Here is a 27125-nt window from a genome sequence, read left to right on the forward strand (position 1 = left end):
CCATAGGCATGAGTGAAGCAGATAACTTTGGATGAACACTTTGCTGGTGCCTCACAAATACCACTGCCTGGACAGCCTATGCATGTAGTGGGGATGCCCTCACCTCTGTGATACAGATGTCAACAGTTCCTACATAAGTATTAGAGGATGGGAGTGATTCATCAGTTCCTGTTAGCACCTCTCCCATACTCATTCAACACTCACTGGCCAGTACATAAACAACCCTGATCCATTGCAAATTTCTGCTGAAGGGCTTTCTTTCAGATGCTTGTGAATTAATGCCCTTAGAAAGTAAATGTTCCTATGGAGCAGCCCTTAGCAATGACAAATGAGTACTGGAGGATGAATATGGACCCCACTTGGCTCTGAGAAAGAAGGGGGATTACTCTGAGGCATGATCTACCTTGGACTTCAGAGATCCTGAGGAGAAGTGATATCCATTTGGACACAGAACAAACCTGTTAATAACTCACCCTCTTTTGGGTTCCTCCCCTTCCACATATCATCTCACTACCTTCTTCCCCTAATGGTGCTTTCTGTGATCAACGCCCAAATAAACTACCTCCTATCACATACCATATAAAGATTTCCCTCTTTGGGATGCAACGTAAGATAGGAGCATAGGACATAAATTGCCAAATGCCTATCTTCAGGGCTGGCATGATGGAGAGAAACAGGAAAGGACAGTCATTGGCAAAGGTAAGAGAGAGAAGCAGGAGCCGTGAGAAAGCTTCAAGTCTAACGTGTACCTGGCTGAGTCAGGGTGCAGAGTGTGAATACAGCTTGAACACTGGAGGAAGATCTAATCTACGCAGAGAAGGGAAAAAGAAGCATTGGAGAAGAGGGGGTAACGTCCTCAGCCAGATCATGGTGCAAGATCAGTAACAGACAAGCTAAGTAAGACTCATCCCCTTGAAATCTTAGCAGATGGGAACACAAAGGGAGCAGGGCCCTGCTGGCTGCCTGGAGACATGGGATTCATGTGGTCAGTAACCTGAGATGTATTAGGGAAACTTCTCAGCTGAGATCCAGAGGAGTGAATTAACAATCCACTAATATATTCTTACTTTTCACTTGAGTAATTAATTGTTAACCAGTCAATATAAAGATACTGCCTTACAAATGAAACCATTGGCTAATGTTTCACTTCAGTAAAGTGCTTCTTGTAAGAGGAAAGAATCCTTTCCTTGTAGATATAATTTTAAAAAGATAAGGCCTTCATTTGAAAACTGTATAAGACACCATATTTTAAGGCTTAAAAACAGAGAGAACTTCAGAGTTTTACTCAGGAACATGTTAATTAATAAGTAAACATATAAAGATCCAACAATCTGATATGTATTCACTGAGACTACAGTAACTCTGACAGAAAAAAAGCATAGAAATTACTTATCTAATCCTAAACTGTAGACACCAAGGTTCTTTTCAGTGATAGCTGATGAGAAAGAACCAGTTCCAATATCCCTCACTAGTTGACTGAATTGCAAAGTTTTACATAAGTCTTTCAAAGCTAAGTACTTCCTGAAACAGAGAAAAAAAAAAAAAAAAAAAAACTTTAGTAACTGATTATAATCTATATAATTAAACCTCTAGAAACTCCATAGCTATTTCTACTTGAAAGTGATTGGATTTCCTTTATTAATTATATTTCCAACATTCTAATAAAATTTGTAGTTAAAAATTAACCCAGAGACACTAGGAAAAAGGCACTCTGTTGCTTCTTTGATGTATACCCTTTGGCTCTAAAAACTTAGCAATATAAAAATACAGAATCAAAGAGACTTAGACAAAATAAGCATTTTCGTACACAAAAGACAATATAGAAAGCTGGAGTGCTTAATGGAGCTGATGGTCTATATTCCAAAGCAGGCAGTGGGAGATGCAAATTTACCTCTTTGGGATAAGAAGGACTAGAGATCATCCATGTGAAATGGAGAAAAGGAGTTGGCTTCACTGCTTAAATCCAGGGGCTATGATTTCTAAAAGTAGGGTGAAAAAATACTGGTAACTGCTGCTCAGAGCTGCAGGCAATGGAAGCTCGAGCTGCCTGAGGTTCACTAATCAGTCCTGTATATCTTTCATATCCCTACCAGGGAGGAGGCCCAAGCCTTCATTATGAGAGCTACTTGTCAACTGAGGGCACCAGGACATTCCTGGAAGGAGCCTCATAACTCCTTGTCAGAGAGGAAAGAGCCCGGAAAGTGAAAGAAAAAGAAAACAATGCAAAGCAAAAAAATACATATTCCCCTTAGATAAGCCTGTGATCCACCATTCTAAAATGCATGAAGAAACCTAATGCTAAGAAAGACAATCAATAAGATAAACATCACAACAGGAATTATCTCCTCATGATATTAACTTTATGGAATATTTTGACAAATGCTTTATAGTAAACACTGCTATGATACTCAAAGATAAAATCTTATTAAGGAATGAACAAGAAAACATCAAACGAGAAGCTACATATATTTAAAAGGTGAATATAAAAAAACTAATCGAAATATAAGAAATAAAAAACATCATCAAAATAAACAATAAAATCAATAGACAGGATAAACTCTAAACAGAACACCCCTGAAAAGACTATTACTGACTTGGAAGATAGCACTGAACATTTCATCTACCACACAGCAAAGAGATAAAAAAGGTAAAATATATGTACAAGCTGTTAATATTCCCACAAGATCGATTGAGATCCTTTACACTTAAGCTTCAGGCCCTAAGCTCTTGGGATCTCTTTCCAGAATACAGAAAATGCAGGCAAGGAAGAGAAGGAATATTTGATAAGATATTAGTTGAGAATTTTCTGACATGGAAGAGAGATATAAGTATTCAAAATGATAGCACAGTTTGAGTACCAAGCAGAATAATAACAGTAATAATAACAACAATAATAAAATAACATAATAGACCCATTGCTAGATACATAATAGAGAAATTTTCAGGAAATCAAGAATGAAAGAAAAAAACCTTAAAAGCTAAAAAGGAAAGTCAGTTTACCTTTCAGGTAAACTTGACATAGAACAGATTTCTCATCAACAAGAAAAGTCATAGAAAATAGGGTAATAACTGCAAAGTGCTGAGGGGAAAAATAGTTATGAACCCAGAAATCTATGCCTAGAGAAAGTGTAAATTGAGAGTAAGGGCAAAATGAAGACATCTCTAGAAATAAGACTAAAAGAAGTTAGTTGTCACAAACAAACCCTCACAATATTGATTTAGGTTACAAGAAAAACCTTAAGTGAATGACAATTTTTTTTTCTTCCTGATTGTATGTTTGAACCATGTGTTTTGTTTACAAGGAGGCTCCTCACAATCCCAGCTTAACTCTTTCCTTCCCAGGGTAAATACCCCATGTTGCCCAGTCTGTTCTCCAGGAACTATCCTTGCTATGTGGTTGTTTGGCTCAGTGGGGACAAGACCCGGGACTGCTGTACCCAACATCAGGATCAGGATCTAGATATTCCTCTCTTTAACCAACTTCTTCTTAGTTTACACCACTGCCTCTTCTCTCTGCTTGCTACTTTTTAAATGTTTGTTTTTCAGAGTCATAACCATGGCCCTCTTCTCTTACTGTATATTTTGCCTTAACGTGTGAACATTAGAAGCACCTAAACACACGTTAAAATGTAGATTCTTGCATTTAGCCCCAAATAATGAATCAGAATGGAGGAGAGTGAACCTTGTAACTGCATTTTTAGCAATCAACTAAGACAATTCTAATGCATACTAGGATTTGAGAACCACTGCTTTTATAAGCTTACTATAAACATTATCATGCTTTCCTTTTGACTCATACCAATAAGTCACAAAATTATCAGAATCAAACCCATGTTCTGAGTTCCATATGCATATATTCACCTGCTAACTGGCCATTTCAATATAAATGTCCTTTATTTATCCATCTTCCTACCCCTTTACTCTATGTAGTCCCTTAGCTGAGAATGTGTTCCCACCAACATTTGTTCCCACATTTTCTGTTAATCCCCAGCCCATTAATCCTGAGCTCCAACCATTGCTTACTCCTGGACATGCTATGTACTGTCACATTTTTAGGCTTTGGCACATGTCCCTCCTCCCAGTCTGAGAGGCCACACTCTCCTTCTATACCCAGAAGACAACAACTCCATTAATATCCTGGTCAAATGTAATGTCTTCTGTGAAGCCTTTTCTTACTCCCCAGCCAGGTCCCCACCTCTGTCTTTCTACACCAAGGTCTCAATCACAGCATTTTCCATGTGGTCTGGAAACTACCTATTTACACCTGTCTTCCCCACCAGTCAGGGAGCACTTGCAGGAAGGTCTGACCAGTGCTCATTTGTTTTTTTATCTCAAGGCTCAGTACAGAACCTAGCTTGGAGTAGTACTCAGCATGTGTTTATTAAGTAAGGGCATAAACACATAAGTGAATTGATAGATACTTGGCCAACATTCACAAATTCCAAATCAGCATATGTATTTTTTAAAATGTACAGTGTCAGCTCCATATGGAACTTTCAGAATCTCAGAAAACTCTTAGATTCCGTTCTTCAGAAAATTCACATACTAATGAGCAAATTGAGATCCTCAAGTAAGAAACTCCAAGTAAAATCTTTTAATACTTTTTCAGACTTCTTTTTAAATATGAAGCTACAAAAATCAACAGCATGTTCTGTGTTCTCTAGAGATAAGAAAGAAGTTTGTGGACACTGTTAGCTCTTTATCTGGTTACTCCCCCTACTCCTCATGTAACTGCTCTAGTCTCTGAATTGATGTGGTGCCCTTTGATTTTTTTAAATTGAAGTATAGTTGATTTACAATACTATCTATGATACAAAACTATCACTATAGTGATAGTTTCAGGTATACAGCATAGTGATTCAGTGACTGTTTTCTGAATATATTCCATTATAGGTTATTATAAGATATTGAATATAATTTCCTGTGCTCTACAATAAATCCTTGTTGCTTATGTTTTATGTATAGTAGTTTGTATCTGTCCACTTCTGCTTTGTATGTAGATGCATTTGTACTATTTTTTAGATTTCACATATAAGTTATACCATGTGGTATGTCTTTCTCTGACTTACTTCACAAAGTAAAATATTCTCTAGGAACATCCATGTTGCTGCAAATGGCAATATTTCATTCTTTTTTATGGCTGAGTAATATTTCATTATATATATATATATATATATATATATACACACACACACACACACACACACACACATACGCATTATATATGTATACCACATACTCTTAAGCCAATCATCTGTAGATGGGCACTTGGCTTGTTTCCTTGTCTTGGCTATTGTAACTAGTGCTACTATGAACATTGGGGTGCATGTATCTTTTCAAATTAGAGTTTTCATCTTTTCCAGATATATGCACAGGAGTGGGATTACTGACTTATATGGAAACTCTTTTTTTAGTTTTTTAAGGAATCTCCCTATTGTTCTCCATAGTGGCTGCACCAATTTACATTTACATTTCCACCAACAGTGTATGAGGGTTTCCTTTCCTTCACAATGCCTCCAGCACTTAATATTTGCAGACATTTGATGATGGCCATTCTGAGTGGTTTGAGGTGATATCTCACTGTGGTTTTGATTTACATTTCTCTAATAATTACTGATATTGGGCATCTCTCTATGTGTCGTTGGCCATCTGTATGCCTTCTTTGGGAAAATGTCTATTTAGATCTTCTGCCTATTTTTTGATTGCATTGTTTGTTTTATTTTTCACATTGAGGTCCACAATTTATCTGGAGTTAATTTTTGGTTATGGTGTAAAGTAGAGGTTAAGATTTCTTTTTCTTAAAGGAACGAAACTGAGTTATTCGTAGTGAGGTGGATGGACCTAGAGTCTTTCATACAGAGTGAAGTAAGTCAGAAAGAGAAAGACAAATACCGTATGCTAACACATATATATGGAATTTAAGAAAAAAAACATGTCTTGAAGAACCTAGGGGTAAGACAGGAATAAAGACACAGACCTACTAGAGAATGGACTTCAGGATATGGGGAGGGGGAAGGGTAAGCTGTGACAAAGTGAGAGAGTGGCATGGACATATATACACTACCAAACGTAAAATAGATAGCTAGTGGGAAGCAGCCGCATAGCACAGGGAGATCAGCTCGGTGCTTTGTGACCACCTGGAGGGGTGGGATAGGGAGGGTGGGAGGGAGGGAGACGCAAGAGGGAAGAGATATGGGAACATATGTATATATGTGACTGATTCACTTTGTTATAAAGCAGAAACTGAGACACCATTGTAAAGCAATTATACTCCAATAAAGATGTAAAAAAAAAAAAAAAAGAAGGAAATACATCAACATGATCATTTAAAATCAAATACTAACACAGGAGTGGGTTATGTGCAGCAAGTCTCCAGAGGCTTTATATTTTTATTACCTGGGTTGTAAGGACTCTAAGATGAAAAATAAAAATAATTTTCTCAAGCAATATCCAACATTTTTCTCTATTCATTAAAACAGTAACAACACATTTTTCTGCCAATGGTGCTGCTTAATTAATGTCTGATTCAGAAGTCTAGTAGACACTTTGGGATCAGTAGTTGTGTCTCAAAACAAGACTACAAGTCCCTTGTGCCTGTGCTACTGAAAACAGACAGTGGCAATAGGCATCTTTTCAGAAATAACTTGAAAGTTATCTTTAGCCAAAATGTTCCTAGTGGCATATATGTGGGAAATTTTATGGAGAAGTGTTGCTTACTGGATAAATTTTCAGAATTGTATTTACCTTAACTTTTAATAAAATGATCACTTTAACATTATTTTACATTAATGGCCCATTTCACATCGGTTTTTTTTTTCAATTCAAGATAAAATTTATCTTCTATTTAATTTTCTTCATTTTAGACTTTAACATTTTGACAACATCTTATCCCTTAATCAAAGGTTTCAAAATCTCTATCACAAATCACCTAAAGTCTTTGAATAGGTTATTACAGAAAATAATATGTGACTATACAAATCACTTTACAGTCATTATTTATCTCTTCCACAATTCCTTAATATGGAAGAGAAATAATTTCCTATTTTCACTGGTGATAACAATATTTTTGGCTATACTTCACATTTAAAATTTCTTTATTGACCAAAAGGAAGTTAAAACAATACAGAGCAGTTGAAATATGTTGACTTTTACAAGATAATGTTGCTATTCTTTATCTGTGATCATTGGGTGAAACCTTTTCTCCCAAAGTCATTTAATGACTTTTGTGACATCAAACATTCTTGACTACTGCCTTTGTAGAACTCACCTGTATTGCTAACGTTGCTTTGTATTTCCTGCTGTACATTTTGGGTTTAAAACCCACAACGATTAGAGTTCCTTCAGTGTCAAAAGGAAGAAGTTCTCCAACCTGAGGTTTTACAAAAAACTCAGGATCACTGCCAGGTAGGAAGTATGCCGTGAATGGCTCGGGATTTCTGGAACAAAAATATAATATCAACCTTTAAAATTGTATCATTACCCTGTTCTCTTTATGAGAACTTGATGGGTAGGGCTTGGTTTATATCCTGTTGCATAGGACTACAGTTAAACATTAATGCTGTTATGCAGCTGTGAGTCTGATACTTGTTACTTTATGGAATGCTTACAGAATAATAGTGAGGAGGCATTTTTTAAATTACCGAAAAGTGTCATTCTTTGCAGGGTGACAAAAATGGAATCTTAAAGATCTTTTCAATCACATTTTATATTTATAGTGTACAAAGAATAAAATGCTGTCCCTATAATAACTGAATAACAAATGAAAATTCAATTATTTTTAAATAAATTAATATCTAAAATGCCTGACCACAGCAGCTATCATAAAGCCTTTATTTTTACTATTATTCCAATGTGACATTTGCTCACTCTCCTTCAGTTTTCCACCTGCTAAGTAAGACATAAGTACTTTACAGGTTCATTAAAGATTCTTGGGCCTGAAGATGAGCTGCTATGATCTGAAGTGAACTGAGTGACATTTAAGATTCAAGTGACCATCTTGAAGTCAAGGTAGATTACATTTGAGATGAAGACTGTGAAAGAATTTGAGGAACTTCTTGGTAGAAGAAAGCAGGCGAGAGGCACAGTACATGGGAGGTTGTGAGGATTTTAAAATCCAAACTGACAGGGGAGATACAGGCAGAAGGTAAAGAACAGTTTCCTAGAAAAGATCCAACAGTGAAACATAGAAGAGCAGATGGGAGATTCAGGTTGGGACTCACTGATCCTTTCAGTAAATGTGTATTGAGTATCATAGTAGGTGGTCTGAGAAAGTGGACTATGGATACAGATGGCTTAGACTGGAATCTTAGCTCTACCTGGGAGCATGACTTCAGGCAACTTGCTTAGTCTTTTTGAACCTCAGTTTTCATTCTGTTAAATTAATAATACCCATAAAGATTATTATCTTTCTTGGCACATGGAAAGTACCTGACAAGGACTAATTAATATTAATATAGTCATTATGATTGTTATCGTTTTAAAACATTTTATTACCAGTGCTAGGCAATGATGCATGATCCGATAAATAAGAGATGTATAAAACAGAATATCCAGAGGGGTGATGTCAGGAAGATGGCAGAATAGGAAGCCCCAGATCAGTTCCATGGAGACACTGATTCAAAATTATGCAGGCCAATTTCCATTGTGAGAAATTCTGAAACCAGTTAAGAGGCTTCTGCCCTCCAGGTGAGTGCAAAATCAGCTGCTCTGAAGCTATTAGGAAAATCTGTGGATGCAGTCACCACAAGCTCTCCCTCCTGAGCACAGTACCACAGGATTAGGAGGGAATTCTCAGGTCTCACTTCTCCCAGGTGAAGAAAAGAGAAGAGTGGACCAGACGTCCAACATCTGGATATTGGAGGTGTGGGGCTGCTGGGGGACTGGCTTCCGTCTTGCCTATCTTGAAGTATTGATGAGACCTGACACACTCCAGAAGCACGGTAGTTTCTGAGAACAAAAAAGAGCTGGGCAGGGTACTGGTTCTACAGAGGTCTCATGGTATGGCAGACAGAAACTGATATAGCTCAGAAGGCTCTCCATAAGTGCAGAAAAAGAAGAGAGGAACATGCATCCAAATTTCTGGCTTTTCAGTGGGCTGCTTAAGGTTCTGATTTCTGTCTTGCTTGTCTTATGGAACTGAGAGAACATGACAAACTCTAGATGCCTAGAGGCTGCTGAAAAAAAGATCTGGGCAGTGTGCTATTTCAGAGTACTCACACTACAGAAGACAGACACCAGAGGGAGCAAGAGATTACAAACTCCTGACAAAATAGAAGCTGGCAAGCCCCTCTAATTAGTGATCTTCACACACAAGATCAGAAAGACATACTCACAGAAAAGATCTGAGAGGCCCCCAGAGTCTCTAGTTGCACTGCTTGGTGAAGATCTTTCCCTGTATAAAGCCAGTCTGTAAAGAATGGGAGAGGTAGCTATTTTTTCAAATGTGTAGATACCAACACAAAGTTAAAAAGAAAATGAAAAAAATTACCCTGTTAAAGAAACAAAATAAGTCTCCAGAAACACACCATAAAGAAATGGAGGTACAGGAATTACTTGACAAATTATTCAAAATAACTGTCATGAAGATGTTCAACAATATCAGGAAAACAATGCATGAACAAAGTGAGAATTTCAACAAAGAGATAGAAAATAGAAAAAAAGACCAAACAAATTTTGGAGCTGAGGAATGTAGCTGAAAAATTCACTGAAATGAAAAATTCACTAGAGGGTCAACAGATTTGATCAAGCAAAAGTAATCAGAGAATTTGAAGAAAAGTCATGTGAAATTATCCAGTCAGAGGAGCAAAAAGAAAAATAAATAAAATAGAGTGAAGAAAATCTAAGGGACTTACACAACAATATCAAGAGGACCAATATACACATTATGAGTCTCAAAAGGAAAAGAGAAAAATAGAGGCAGAAAGCTTATTTAAAGAAATAATGGCCAAAAACTTCCCAAATCTGGGGAAGGAAATGGACATCAGATTCATTAAGTTCAAAAGGCTCTAAACAGGATGAAACCAAATAACTCCACAATGAGATGCATAATCAAAATGTCAACAAAGCCAGAAAGAGAATTTGGAAATAGCAAGAGAAAAATAACTTATCACATACAAGGGAATCCTTGTAAGACTCTCAGCAGATTTCTCAGCAGAAACCTTGTAAGCCTGAAATGAGAGGGATGATATATTTAAAGTGATAAAAAACAAACTGCTAAACAGAAACACTATAACCAGAAAAAACATCCTTCAAAAATGAAGTAGATACTTTCCCTGACAAAGAAAAGCTGAGGGAGCTAATCACCATTAGACCTGCCTTACAAGGCATGCTAAAGGGAGTCCTTCAAGTTGAAATGAAAAGATGCCAAACAGCCACACAAAAGCATTCGAAAGTATAAAGCTCACTGGTAAAGGTAAATATATAGAAAAATATACAAAACTCAATAGTGTAACAGTGGTACATAAATCACTTTTAATTGTGGCATAAAAGTTAAAAAACAAAAGTATAAAAATAACTATAATTATAAAATATATTAATGGATACACAATATAAAATATGTAATTTGTACATCACTAACAAAGTGTACAGATTTTTGTATGCAACTGAAGTCAAGTTATCAGCTTAAAATGGATTGTTAAACTTATGAGGTGTTTTATGTAAGCCCTATGGTAGCCACAAAGAAAACACCTACAGAAGATACCCAAAAGAAAATGAGAAAGGAATCAAAGCATGTCACTAGAAAAAAAATCAATACAACATAAAGGAAGACAGCAAGAGAAGAAAAGATGGACAAAAGAGCTATAAGACATACAGAAAACAACAAAATGACAATGCTAAGTCCTTCCCTATCAATAATTACTTTAAATATAAATCAAATTCCCCACTGAAAAGAGACAGTAGCTGATAGGATAAAAAACTGTCTATAAGAGACTGCTGTCTATAAGAGACTAACTTTGGGTTTAAAAATACACATAAGCTGAAAGTTTTAAAGGGAAGAAAGATGGCAAATGGTAAACAAAAGAACATGGATGGCCTTACTTATATTAGGCAAAGCAGACTTAATAAAAAACTGTCAGAGAAGACAAAGAAGGACCTTATATCAGATCAACTTGACAGAATGATATAACGATTATACATATTATAGCTATACATATGCCCCACAATAGAGTATCTAAATATATGTACCAAAGATTAATAGAAATGAAAGGAGAAATAGAAAGCAATAGAATAATAATAGGAGATTTCAAAATCCCATTTCCAATAATGGATAGAAAACCGAGAAAGAAGATCAATAAGAAAAAAGAAGACAGGAACAATGCTATAGACAAATGGTTCTAACAAATATACGCAGAGTATTCCACTCAACAGCAACAGCATTTACATTCCTCTCAGGGGCACATGGAACATTCTCAAGGACAGACTGTATGTTAGGTCACAAATCAAGTCTAAACAAATTTAAGAAGACTGAAATCCTACCAGTTGTCTTTTTCCACCACAGTGGAATGAAACTAGATATCAATAGCAGAAGGAAAATTGGAAATACACAAATATGTGGAAATTAAAAAATCAAATTTTAATTTAAAAAAAAAACAATGAAATCTTGAACTACCAATGAACCAAAGAAGAAGTCAAAAAGATGTTAGAAAATATCTTGAGACAAACGAAAATGAAAACACAACATTGCTTGAGGAATGCAGCAAAAGTAGTACTAAGAGGGAAGTTTATAGTGATAAATGCCTACATTAAAAAAAAAAAAAAAGAAAGAAAGAACTCAAATAAACAACCTAACTCTATACCTCAAGAAACTAGAAAAAGAAGAAAAACTCAACCCAAAGTTAGCAGAAAGAAGGAAATAATAAAGAGTAGAGCAGAAATAAATCAAAGAGACAATAGAAAAAAATCAACTAAGAGTGAAACTAAGACTTTGTTTTTTGAAAAGAACAAAATCAACAAAATTACCTAATTAAGAAAAAAAGAGAAGACAAATATATAAAATCATAAATGAAAAAGGACACATTACAATTGATGCCCCAGAAATAAAAATGATCATAAGAGACTGTTGTGAACAATTATATATCAAAAAATTGTATAACCTAGAAGAAATGAATAAATTCCCCCCAAAATGTAATCTACCGAGACAGAATCATGAATAAACAGAAAATCTGAACAGATCTATAAATATTAAGCACATTGAATCAGTAATCAAAATCCTCCCAACAAAGAAAAGCCCAGGAACAGATGGTGAATTCTACCAAATATTTAAAGAAGAATTAACATTAATCCATCTTAAACTCTTCCAAAATATTGAAAAGGACGGAATACTTCCAAATACTTCCAAGTATAATTTATCCTGATGCCAAAGCCAGAAAGACACCACAAAAAAAGAAAACTACCAGCCAATATCCTTGATGAATATAGATGCAAAAAATCCTCAACAAATGCTATCAAATTGAATTCAATGGCACATTAATAGGATCATACACCATGTCCAAATAGGATTTAACCATAGGATGCAAGGAAGGTTCCACATAAGAAAATCAATTAATATGATAAACCACTTTAACAGAATGAAGGATAAAAAACACATGATCATCTCAGGACATGCAGAAAAAAATTTGACAAAATTCAACACCCTTTTATGATAAAAAAAAAAAACCTGAACAATCTAGGAATAGAAGAAAATTAGTTCAACATAATAGAGGCCCATATACAAAGTCCACAGCTAATATCATCCTCAATGTTGAAAAAACAAAAGCTTTTCCTCTGAGATCATTATCTCTGTTAGCAGATGACATGATTTTATTTGTAGAATGATTCCAGGAAAAACTGTTATAACTAATAAATGAATTCAGTAAAGTTGCAGGATACAAAATCAACATACAAAAATCAGTTGCATTACTATATACTAACAATGAACTATTTGAAAAAAGAAATGAAAAAAAAATCCTATTTAAAATACCATGAAAAAGAATACAGTTGACCCCTGAACAACACAAGTTTGAACTGCATAGGTCCACTTATACATGAATTTTTAAAAATACATATACTACAGTACTATACGATCTGTAATTGGTTCAAATCTGTTGGTGTGGAGTCACATATAGGGAAGGCTGACTGTTGACTGCTGGAAGGTCAGTACCCCTAACTCCCATATTGTTCAAGGGTCAACTGTACTTAGACATAGATTTAACCAAGGATTTTAAGATCTGTACATTGAAAACTAACAGACAAGGATGAAAGGAATTAGAGAAGACATAAATAAATGGAAAGATATCTCCATATTCATGGACAGGAAGAATCAATATCGTTAAAACGTCCATACTATCCAAAGCAATCTACAGATTCAATGCAATCCCCACCAAAATCCCAATGGCATTTTTTGAAGAAATAATAAAAAAAATTGTAAAATGCATATGCAATCGTAAAGGATTCTGAATGGCCAAAACAATCTTGAGAAATAAAAACAAAGCTAGAGGCCTCATACTTAGTAACTTCAAAATTTATTCCAGATCTGCAGTAATCAATATGGAATGATACAGGAATAAAGACAGACATATAGACCAATGGAACAGAACAGAGAGCCTGGGGATAAATGCACACATATACAGTCAACTAATCTTCGACAAAGGTGCTGAAAATACACAATGGGGAAAGGATAGTCTCTTTAATAAATGGTGCTAGGAAAGTGGTATAACCATATACAAAAAAATAAAATTGGACCCCTATCATATACCACTAACAAAAATCAACTCAAAATGGATTAAAGATATAAACATAAGACCTAAACCCTGTATAAATCAAAAGTAAAAATTTCAGAGGAAAACAAGGGAAAAGATCCTTCACCTTAGTCTTAGAAATGAATTTTTGGATATAACATCAAAAGCACTGGCAACAAAAGCAAAAATAAAGAAGTAGGACTATATCACACTAAAATTTTTCTGCACAGCAAAGGAAAAAAAATCACCCAATGAAAAGGCAACCTCTGGACTGGGAGAAAATATTTGCATACCATATATCTGATAGGGGGGTAATATCTAAAATACATAAGGAACTCATACAACTCAATAGCAAGAAAACCCACAAATAACCCTATTAAAAAATGGGCACAGGACCTCAATAGATATTTTTCTAAAGAAGACAGACAAATGGCCAACAAGTATATGAAAAGGTGCTCAACATCACTGATCATCAGGGAAATGCAAATTGAAACCACAGTGGGCCATCACCTCACACCTGTTCAAAGAGTCAAAAAATAAGTGATGGCATGAATGTGGAAAAAAAGAAAACTACTGAACACTGTTGGTGGGATTTAAAATTGGAACAGCCATTGTGGAAAACTGTATGAAGTTTCCTCAAAAAGCTAAAGTTGAATTACCATATGATCCAACAATCCTACTTCTGGATTGTATATCTAAAGGAAATGAAATCAGTATCTCAAAGATATATCTGCATTCCCATGTTATTGTAGCATTAGTCACAAAAGCTAAGATATGGAAATAATCTAAGTGTCTGTCTACAGTTGAATGGATAAAGAAATCTGGTATATACACAGAATGGAATATTATTTAGCCATAAAAAAGAAGGAAGTCTTGGGACCTTAGGGACAACATGGATGAACCTGGAGGGCATTATGCTAAGTGAAATAAGCCAGATGAGAAAAACAAATCAGCTGCTACTTTAACCCTGTCCTGTCTGGGGAGGGAACAGACGCCCTCAGGCAATCTCCATGCAGAAGAGGGGCCAAATTCAAAGCTGAACCCCAGGAGCTGTGCGAACGAGAAAGGGAAATTTCTACCAGCAGCCTCAGGAGCAGCGGATTAAATCTCCACAATCAACTTCATGTACCCTGCATCTGTGGAATACCTGAATAAACAATGAATCATCCCAAAATTGAGGTGGTGGACTTTGGGAGCAACTGTAGACTTGGTGTTTGCTTTCTGCATCTAATTTCTGTCTAGTCTTATGCTTATCTTAGTTTAGTACTTACAGTTTATTATCATTGGTAGATTTGTTTATTGATTCGGTTGTTCTCTTCCTTTTTTATATATATATATATATAGATATATAGGTTTATTTTCTCCTTTTTCTCTTTTTGTGAGTGTGTATGCGTAGGCTTCTGTGTGTCATTTTGTTTGCATTGCTTTGCTTTTGCCATTTGTCCAATGGTTCTGTCTGTTGTTTATTGTTTGTTTTTTTTTTAGTATAGTTTTCAGCACTTGTTATCATTGGTGGATTTGTTTTTTGGTTTGGTTGATCTCTTCTTTCTTTCTTTTCCTTTTTTTTTATTACTTTGTAATTTTTAAATTTTTAATAATTAAAAAAATATTTTAATAACTTTACCTTTTTCTTTATTTCTTTCTGTCTCTTTTTCTCCCTTTTCTTCTGAGCCATGTGGCTGGCAGAGTGTTAGTGCTCCGGCCGGGTGTCAGGCCTGTGCCTCTGAGGTAGGAGACCCAAGTTCAGGACATTGGTCGACCAGAGATGTCCTAGCTCCATGTGATATCAAACGGTGAACGCTCTCCCAGAGATCTCCATCTCAACGCTAGACCCAGTTTCCCTCAACGACCAGCAAGCTACAGTGCTGGACACCCTATGCCAAACAACTAGCAAGACAGGAACACAAGCCCATCCATTAACAGAGAGGCTGCCTAAAATCATAATACGGTCACAGACACCCCAAAACACACCACCAGATGCGGTCCTGCCCACCAGAAAGACAAGATCCAGCCTCATCCACCAGAATACAGGCACCAGTTCCCTCCACCAGGAAGCCTACACAACCCACTGAACCACCCTTACCCACTGGGAGCAGACACCAAAAACAACGGGGACTATGAACAAGCTGGTGGTGAAAAGGAGACCCCACACACAGTAAGTTAATCAAAATGAGAAGACAGAGAAACATACAGCAGATAAAGTAGCAAGGCAAAAACCCACCAGACCTAACAAATGAAGAGGAAATAGGCAGTCTACCTGAAAAAGAATTCAGAGTAATGATAGTAAAGATGATCCAAAATCTTGGAAATAGAATAGAGAAAATACAAGAAACGTTTAACAAGGACCTAGAAGAACTAAACAGCAAACAAACAATGATGAACAACACAATAAATGAAATTAAAAACTCTCTACAAGGAATTAATGGCAGAATAACTGAGGCAGAAGAATGGATAAGTGACCTGGAAGACAAAAGAGTGGTAATAACTACTGGAGAGCAGAAAAAAGAAAAAATAATGAAAATAATTGAGGATAGTCTCACAGACCTCTGGGACAACATTAAACGCACCAACATTCCAATTATATGGGTCCCAAAACAAGAGAAAAAGAAAGGGACTGAGAAAATATTTGAAGAGATTATAGTTGAAAACTTCCCTAATATGGGAAAGGAAATAGTCAATTAAGTCCAGGAAGCACAGAGAGTCCCATACAGGATAAATCCAAGGAGAAACATTCCAAGACATATATTAATCAAACTATCAAAAATTAAACACAAAGAAAAAATATTAAAAGCAGTAAGGCATAAACAACAAAAAAACATACAAGGGAATCCTCATAAGGTTAACAGCTGATCTTTCAGCAGTAATTCTGCAAAACAGAAGGGAGTGGCAAACATATTTAAAGTGATGAAAGGAAAAAACCTACATCCAAGGTTACACTACCCAGCGTGGATCTCATTCAGATTCGATGGAAAAATTAAAACCTTTACAGACAAGCAAAAGCTAAAAGAATTCAGTACCACCAAACCAGCTTTACAACAAATGTTAAGGAACTTCCCTAAGCAGGATACACAAGAGAAGGAAAAGACCTACAGTAACAAATGCAAAAATATTAAGAAAATGGTAATAGTAACATACATATCGATAACTACCTTAAATGTAAATGGATTAAATGCTCCAACCAAAAGACACAGACTGGCTGAGTGGATACAAAAACAAGACCCGTATATATGCTGTCTACAAGAGAACCACTTTAGACCTAGGGACACATACAGACTGAAAATGAGGGAATGGAAAAAGACATTCCTTGCAAGTGGATATGAAAAGATAGCTGGGGTAGCAATTCTCATATCAGACAAAATTGACTTTAAAATAAACACTATTAGAAGAGACAAAGAAGTACACTACATAATGATCAAGGGATCAATCCAAGAAGAAGATATAACAATTGTAAATATTTATGCACCCAACATAGGAGTACCTCAATACATAAGGCAAATGATAACAGCCATAAAAGGGGAAATCGACAGAAACACAACCATAGTAGGGGACTTTAACACCCCACTTTCACCAATGGACAGCTCATCCAAAATGAAAATAAATAAGGAGACACAAGCTTTAAATGACACATTAAACAAGATGGACTTAATTCATATTTACAGGACATTCCATGCAAAAACAACAGAATACACTTTCTTCTCAAGTGCTCATGGAACATTCTCCAGGATAGATCATATCTTGGGTCACAAATCAATCCTTAGTAAATTTAAGAAAATTGAAATCATACTAAGTATCTTTTTGGACCACAGTGCTATGAGACTAGATATTGTGGAGGCTAAACAATACATTACTAAGTTATCAAGAGATCACTGAAGAAATCAAAGAGGAAATCAAAAAATACCTAGAAGCAAATGACAATGAAAACACAATGACCCAACCCTATGGGATGCAGCCAAAGCACTTCTAAGAGGGAAGTTTATAGCAATACAATCCTACCTCAGGAAACAAGAAACATCTCAAATAAACAATCGAACTGTACACCTAAAGCAATCAGAGAAGGAAGAACAAAAAAACCCCAAAGTTAGTAGAAGGAAAGAAATCATAAAGATCAGATCAGAAATAAATGAAAAAGGAATGAAGGAAACAATAGTAAAGATCAATAGAACTAAAAGCTGGTTCTTTGAGAAGATACACACAATTGATAAACCATTAGCCAGACTCATCAGTAAAAAAAGGGAGAAGACTCAAATCAATAGAATTAGAAATGAAAAGGGAGAAGTAACAACTGACACTGCAGAGATAAAAAGGATCATGAGAGATTACGACAAGCAACTATATGCCAATAAAATGGACAACCTGGAAGAAATGGACACATTCTTAGAAAAGCACAACCTTCCAAGACTGAACCAGAAAGAAACAGAAAACATAAACAGACCAATCGCAAGCACTGAAATTGAGACTGTGATTAAAAATTTTCCAACAAACAAAAGCCCAGGAACAGATGGCTCCACAGGTGAATTCTGTCAAACATTTAGAGAAGAGCTAACATCTATCCTTTCCAAACTCTTCCAAAATATAGCAGAGGGAGGAACACGCCCAAACTCATTCTACAAGGCCACCATCACCCTGATACCAAAACCAGACAAAGATGTCACAAAGAAAGAAAACTACAGGCCAGTATCACTGATGAACATAGATGCAAAAATCCTCAACAAAAACTAGCAAACAGAATCCAACAGCACATTAAAAGGATCATACACCATGATCAAGTGAGGTTTATCCCAGGAATACAAGGATCCTTCAATATATGCAAATCAATCAACGTGATACACCATATTAACAAATTGAAGGATAAAGCCATATGGTTATCTCAATAGATGCAGAAAAAGTTTCCGACAAAATTCAACACCCATTTATGATAAAAACCTTCCAGAAAGTAGGCATAGAGAGAACTTACCTCAATATAATAAAGGCCATATATGACAAACCCACAGCCAACATCGTTCTCAATGGTGAAAAACTCAAATCATTTCCTCTAAGATCAGGAAAAAGACAAGGTTGTCTGCTCTCACCACTATTATTCAACATAGTTTTGGAAGTTTTAGCCACAGCAATCAGAGAAGAAAAAGAAATAAAAGGAATCCAAATCAGAAAAGAAGAAGTAAAGCTGTCACTGTTTGTAGATGACATGATACTATACATAGAGAATCCTAAAGATGCTACCAGAAAACTACTAGAGCTAATCAATGAATTTGGTACAGTAGCAGGATACAAAATTAATGCACAGAAATCTCTTGCTTTCCTATACACTAATGATGAAAAATCTGAAAGAGAAGTTAAGGAAACACTCCCATTTACCATTGCAGCAAAAAGAATGAAATACCTAGGAACATACCTACCTAAGGAGACAAAAGACCTGTATGCAGAAAATTATAAGACACTGATGAAAGAAATTAAAGACGGTGCAAACAGATGGAGAGATATATCATGTTGTTGGATTGGAAGAATCAACATTGTGGAAATGACTATACTACAGATTCAATGCAATCCCTATCAAACGACCAATGGCATTTTTCACAGAACTAGAACAAAAAAATTTCCCAATTTGTATGGAAACACAAAAGACTCCGAATCGCCAAAGAAATCTTGAGAAAGAAAAATGGAGTGGAAGGAATCAGGCTCCCTGTCTTCAGACTATACTACAAATCTACAGTAATCAAGACAATATGGTAGTGGCACCAAAACAGAGATATAGATCAATGGAACAGGATAGGAAGCCCAGAGATAAACCCACGCACATATGGTCACCTTATTTTTGATAAAGGAGGCAAGAATATACAATGGAGAAAAGACAGCCTCTTCGATAAGTGGTGCTAGGAAAAGCTGGACAGCTACATGTAAAAGAATGAAATTAGAACACTCCCTAACACCATACACAAAAATAAACTCAAAATGGAGTAAAGTCCTAAATGTAAGGCCAGACACTATCAAACTCTTACAGGAAAACATAGGCAGAACACTCTATGACATACATCACTGCAAGATCCTTTTTGACCCACTTCCTAGAGAAATGGAAATACAAATAAACAAATTCGACCTAATGAAACTTAAAAGCTTTTGCACAGCAAAGGAAACCATAAACAAGACCAAAAGACAACCCTCAGAATGGGAGAAATGATTTGCCAATTAAGCAACTGACAAAGGATTAATCTCCAAAATTTACAAGCAGCTCATGCAGCTCAATATCAAAAACAGAGACAACTGAATCAAAAAATGTGCAGAAAACCTCAATAGACATTTCTCCAAAGAAGATATACAGATTGGCAGCAAACACATGAAAGGATGCTCAACATCACTAGTCATTAGAGAAATGCAAATCAAAACTATAATGAGGTATCACCTCACACCAGTCAGAATGGCCATCATCAAAACATCTACAAACAATAAATGCTGGAGAGGGTGTGGAGAAAAAGGAACCCTCTTTCACTGTTGATCAGAATGTAAATTGATACAACCACTATGGAGAACAGTATGGAGGTTCCTTAAAAAACTAAAAATAGAACTACCATACGACCCAGCAATCCCGCTACTGGGCATATACCCTGAGAAAACCATAATTCAAAAAGAGTCATGTACAGGCTTCCCTGGTGGCACAGTGGTTGAGAGTCCGCCTGCCAATGCAGGGGACACGGGTTCGTGCCCCGGTCCGGGAAGATCCCACATGCCGCGGAGCGGCTGGGCCCGTGAGCCATGGCCGCTGAGCCTGCGCATCTGGAGCCTGTGCTCCGCAACGGGAGAGGATGCAACAGTGGGAGGCCCGCGTACTGCAAAAAAAAAAAGAAAAAAAAGAAAGAAAATAGGGGTGAAAGCAGGTTTACCTCAGTGGTTTCTTTGGTGCAAATATCAGACTGAAGACCAATGTTACCCTTTCAGCCTTGATATTATAAGATTTTTTAATGTAATATAAAGCCACGCAGGATTCCAAATTAGCCTTCACAGCTTCAGATTCAAATTGAATTTCATATTCAAATTCACGTTTTACAGGTATATCTAAGAAAATTAAGATTAAAATGCATTTTAATTCGATTAAATATGTATAGGTTGAAAATCAATTATGTCAGCATTAATCATGCACAAGTATTTAGAGGGAGGAAGATGGTATATGTTATTTAGCTTTGTGTTCATAATACCTATTGCATTACCAGATATATAATAATACTCAGTATGCTTTTGTTAAAAGGTAAATAAATGAATGAACATAAAAAAAAAATACATGCACCCATCATGCTTAAATTCCACTATCTTAAATCCTTAAAATTCAGACTTATGAAACAAGAAATAGCCAAGTGGAAACTAAAAATCAATATTTACTATAAAATAAAAATAATGACATGCTCTCTATAAAAAATATATTAAAAGCCTATAGACTTGTAATTTATAAAGAACGATTTGAATTAAGTTCAAACAATATTAAAACTGCATCCCAGTCTATTAGGGCAGGATTTTCAAACACTGGTATATTTTATTTTTTGGCCACATTGCACGGCTTGCGGGATCTTAATTCCCGGACCAGGGATTGAACCTGTGCCCTCAGCAGTGAAAATGTGGAGTCCTAACTACTGGACCACCAGGGAATTCCCTGGTAAAGTTTAATACAAGAGAGAGTTCTTCATTAGTCTTGGGTTATTATAGACAATATGGTTAACTGTATTTTCTTACCCAGTAGGTTACCAGAGGAAAGTTAATTATAGCAGGGTTTTGTTAGGTACATGTGAAAAATATCTTAAATTCAAGACTGGCATGTAGAAGAGAAGCACAAGCATTTATTATATTTATGCTCCATGTCCATCTAAGGAGCCCAACTTGCAAATCAAGAAGTTTGTTGCACATAGATCATGGAAGAGAGCTCCAGAGAACCATGACTGGACCTGGTCCACAGCTGAGCTAATTTCTAAAGTCTGTCTCTAGTGTGTAAAGGTAAACGCGATCCTTGGATTCACAGAACTGACAGCCACCTCTAAGCAATCCTAACAGAAACCAGACCACCTTTCAGAAGTAACTGATTATAATTTCTGCCACAGAACTCTGAAAAATAGCTTGGCTGTAACAAGCCTGAGTCACATTTAATGATTACTCAGCAAACCTTATTAATGTAAAATAACTGACTGACCCACACCCTTACAAGATCTTTTTTTTTTTTTCCACGTGTAAAAATAAATCTCTGACCTCCTGAATTGCTAGTTCTCATCCTGTTGACAAAATCGGCAACTGTTGTTCCTATCAATAACCATTCTTTGTTGTAGCAAAATCAACATGTCTACTTTAATGTGTCTATTTGTTTTGGGGACAGGATATGGAAATGTATAGGAAGCAGCATTCCATACAGAGAAGCAGTATTTAAGAATTTTAGAGTGTTTAGTGGGAGATGAAATTTCCACTGCATTCAAATGACATATTTTTCAAAGTAAATACTGTATGTAGTTGAGATTTGCATCTGTTTCTGCTTAATTATTGAAGCCTTTATGGGAATGGCTGTGTTAGAATCAAGATAGGAAACGAGAAGCTAAATTTAGTTTCAGAAGCATTGAACCCCTTGTGGGGAATCGTCTCTATGGATGTCATAATTCCAATCATAAGAAAACCCACTGGTACAAAAAACAGAGATGATTATCTGCAAGGGACAGGGGGTGAGGCAACTAGGAATTTTTTTCAAACTACACATAATTTTTTCAAACTACACATATCCCCCTTACCTGTAACTTGAATATGTTGATACTAGCACCTAAGGGAGAGGGACAGAATTGGGTTGTACAAAATCGTAAACTGACATTCTGTATCGTGTCTTAAAGCTATCATAATAGAGTCTCTGCATTTTACTTGAAAAGTCATATTATCAAGTTAAAAACATGCCTTTTGCTAAGTGGAAGAGAATCTGTATAGTACTTTTATGTGGACATGGTTGATAAGAGCTAAATCAGTGAGGCCAGTGTAAATTAATTATCATCTGATTGTTGTATAAAATTAATCACTCATGACAAACATAGCTCATAACTTTAAGAGAGTAATTGCACATTTCTAAAAAAATATCTAAATAAATGTAGCTGCTCTTAATACAGTTTGTAATTTCAAAGTTACAGGTCAACAGTTCTTGGGACGACTGTAACAAATACAGGAGGAAAATTCTGTCCTTAGCAGTCCCTTAAAAAGACACTTGATGATGGCCATTCTGACTGGTGTGAGACGATATCTCATTGTAGTTTTGATTTGCATTTCTCTAATAATTAATGATGTTGAGCATTCTTTCATGTGTTTCTTGGCAATCTGTATATCTTCTTTGGAGAAATGTCTATTTAGGTCTTCTGCCCATTTTTGGGTTGGGTTGTTTGTTTTTTTGTTATTGAGCTGCATGAGCTGCTTGTAAATCTTGGAGATTAATCCTTTGTCAGTTGCTTCATTTGCAAATATTTTCTCCCATTCTGAGGGTTGTCTTTTGGTCTTGTTTATGGTTTCCTTTGCTGTGCAAAAGCTTTGAAGTTTCATTAGGTCCCATTTGTTTATTTTTGTTTTTATTTCCATTTCTCTAGGAGGTGGGTCAAAAAGGATCTTGCTGTCAAAAAATCTAGAAACAATAAATGCTGGAGAGGGTGTGGAGAAAAGGGAACACTCTTGCACTGCTGGTGGGAATGTGAATTGGTACAGCCACTATGGAGAACAATATGGAGGTTCCTTAAAAAACTAAAAATAGAACTACCATACGACCCAGCAATCCCACTACTGGGCATATACCCTGAGAAAACCATAATTCAAAAAGAGTCATGTACCAAAAGGTTCATTGCAGCTCTATTTACAATAGCCAGGAGATGGAAGCAACCTAAGTGTCCATCATCGGATGAATGGATAAAGAAGATGTGGCACATATATGCAATGGAATATTACTCAGCCATAAAAAGAAACTAAATTGAGTTATTTGTGGTGAGGTGGATGGACCTAGAGTCTGTCATACAGAGTGAAGTAAGTCAGAAAGAGAGAGACAAATACCGTATGCTAACACATATATATGGAATCTAAGAAAAAAAAAAATGTCACGAAGAACCTAGGGGTAAGACGGGAATAAAGACACAGACCTACTAGAGAATGGACTTGAGAATATGGGGAGGGGGAAGGGTAAGCTGTGACAAAGCGAGAGAGTGGCATGGACATATATACACTACCAAACATAAAATAGATAGCTAGTGGGAAGCAGCCGCATAGCACAGGGAGATCAGCTCGGTGCTTTGTGACCACCTAGAGGGGTGGGATAGGGAGGGTGGGAGGGAGGGAGACGCAAGAGGGAAGAGATATGGGAACATATGTATATGTATAACTGATTCACTTTGTTATAAAGCAGAAACTAACACAATTGTAAAGCAATTATACTCCAATAAAGATGTTAAAAAAAAAGACTTGAACTCATGAAATTAATAGGATAAATATATATTTAATTTCAATTGTGTTTTAACAGGTACTGAAATATTTACTAAACTTTTTTTTTTTTTTTTGTATTTTACAATATATAATGGTTATCACAGGCTTGTCTAAAAGCACTTCCCATTTTCAATGGTCTCCCATTCTCTGAAGATTTTCATAAACTGCTCACTAAGACCTGTAGAATTTGCCCCAGTAAAACTTCCTAGCTACGGCTAAATTCATGAATATGAGGCAGATAATTTTGTTTCCACAGCCAACATCTAAACAGACTTTAAAAACGTTTTTCTTATCATTTATATTTTCATTTCTTTATTCATTCAATGAATAATAATTGAAAGCTTTCCTTGAAATAACAAATAAGGTTCTTGTCCTCATGGAGCTTTATGATTGGGAGGGAAAAACTGCCAATAAACTACCAATTATATCACTAGTTTTTAAATGACTACTGTGATAACGGCTACTATGGAGAAGCAGAAGAGACTATGAGAGCAAAGGTCCTGGGAACTTGACTTCTAAGGTCCTGAGGAGGTGACCAGTACACCAAAGTTGAAAGGCGATAAGGGTTTCCTGGATGTAGAGAGAAAGTAAATGCCTCCTAGGCATCAGAGCAGCATGGGGAATTTTTCCATGGTGGAAACCACCTTGGCTCATTTGAGAAAGAACTTAAGCAGGTGGAGCAAAAGGGAGTAGGAAGAACTTGTCAAGAGATGAAATGGGCAAAATAGGCAAGACCATGCAGAGTACAGTGACGATTTGGGACTTCTAAGAATAACAAGAGCCTACTGAATGTTTTAAGTATGGAAGTGATGTGATCGTTGAATGGTAAATTGAGCAAAAGGGGATTAGGAGAGAAGGTAATGAAGTTTCTGCAGTAGTTCAGGCCATGTGGTGACTTTCACAAGGGTGAGAGGAAGATGTAGATTAAGCTCAAGCAATGCCCTGTGATGTGTGAAGTGGCAGCTACATGAGCAGTCCTGACTGGTAACTAGAATCATGAGCTTATCACTTCAGTACTGTATTCATACCCTTAACATATTGATACATACAAAATATTTAATCAAACAGGTTTCAGAGAATTGTAGAATATGAGATATCTATATCTTTCTATCTATCTATTGATCATTTACTGTCTCATAAAATAATGATGGTAATAATCATTTGGGTATGACAGCAAGGTCATTATATTGAATAAGAGGGGTATGTCTCCATCCAGATATTATGCCTGCATAATTATCATTCAATCTAATGCTTGTATCATCATACCCATAAATCATGCAATGGGCACTATGTTGGCCAAGGGTGCCTATTACTTGGGTGAATTTTCTCAGGGCAATGACTGCATTTTATTCAATGTGGAAGAATATTAGTAATTTTTAAAAAGAGAACGCTTGATTAAATATGATAAATAATCAAAAAGTACTGAATTTTAACCAATTTATTTGCAAAATGTACTTTGAAATTATGTATTTTATACCATATATATTTTAATCTGTAAGAAATACGTTTCATAGTAAACCGAACCAAAATGTCTCAATTATAGAGAAATGAATATCAAAGTATAAAGAACAATATTACTCATGCTCCTTCCCTAAATTTCTATAGTTGTCTCTTCGTTAATAACAGGCATCTACATTTGTTTGAAAGAACATAGTAATCATACAAGGAATGAATGGAGTACTGAAGACAAATCTGAAATAGGATGATGACAACAAGGTATTCAAAGAAAAGAGAGGATACTGGATAAACTACCTAAAGCTATTTTCTTTGAACAGATAATGAAGAATGTGCCGTCTGCACATTCTTATTATTTTTTTACAAAATTGTGCACCTTTTTGAAGGGGTATTTCATTTACATGCTTTACTGCACTTTCATAAGGTCATTTAATAGACCAAACATTTTGATTAACTTAAAATAACTGCATGGTCCTTTAATACAACTGCAAGCACTACAAAATGAAAATTAAAGGAAGAAAGTGGCCACATAGCTGATGCTCTTCTTACATGTTTCATTTTAAACAAGAAACCAGAAATAAAAGATAAAGGAACTTCTTGTAACATAAATATTTTATCTAACCTTTTAGCAATGAGCACCCAATTTCAGACTCTAAGATTTAGGTACCACATTTTCGTACTTTCTTTTTTGATAGAATATTCTTTTGTGTATTAATGACAAAACCCACTGAATGACATTGAAAGAATCATGTTTCCATCTCAACATGTCATTTGTCAGTGACTGAAGACAGGCCCTCTAGTTACATCACTGTCAGAGAATGCCCAAACAGAGCTTTAAATGATAATAATGGTAATATCTAACACTTCTGAGACACTTACTGAGAATCAGGCACTTTTAAGGATTCTATGTATTTGCACTTAATCTTAAAAAAATATCCTATGAAATAGATACCATTACTATCTCCATACTACAATTGAAGAAACAAAGTTTATAGACAACTAAAGTAATTTTGTCAAGGCCCTACAGAGACTAAATGGAAGAACCCAAGCTGTCTGTGTTCAGGTGTCACAACCTAGGATACCAGGCCTGTCAAGTGGCACAACTGCTGAGAAGACGCCATCAGCAGCTGCATCTGGAAATGTGCAGGCCACCACCTGCGCAAGCGGGTGTGATGGCCCTCAGGGCAGAGGCCTGGGTCACTCAAACATTTAGATCCTGATCAGAGGAAGAGGAGCCAACAACAGAGATGGAGAAGGGAGAGATAAATAAAGCTAGTCATGACAGCCAAGAACAGAAATTTCTTTAACTGGGTCAACTGGTAAATGCTGCCGACGCGTAAGCTCAGAACACAAATCTGACCACTGGATTAGGCATATTGGATAAGGTTGACAATCTTGTCAGGGGTACTCTCATTAGAGTAGTTACGACAGAAGGCTTAATGGAGTGAGTGGAGTAGAGAAAGCAAAATGAAGAGAAGCAGAGGAAAGGATCAA

At 36.0% G+C, this 27125-nt stretch overlaps 1 protein-coding gene across 1 annotated transcript in view; it reads right to left on the reverse strand.

Moving 5' to 3' along the window:
• Positions 1-738: 738 nt before the first annotated feature.
• Positions 739-27125, reverse strand: part of CFAP47 (cilia and flagella associated protein 47) — a 505984-nt gene continuing 479597 nt past the window's right edge. Inside the window, 3 exon segments of the mRNA XM_069540349.1 lie at positions 739-807; positions 7268-7436; positions 20591-20762. Of these exon segments, the coding sequence (XP_069396450.1) occupies positions 739-807; positions 7268-7436; positions 20591-20762 (410 nt within the window).

This window comes from Delphinus delphis, chromosome X, assembly GCF_949987515.2.
Source record: "Delphinus delphis chromosome X, mDelDel1.2, whole genome shotgun sequence".
NCBI lineage: Eukaryota > Metazoa > Chordata > Mammalia > Artiodactyla > Delphinidae > Delphinus > Delphinus delphis.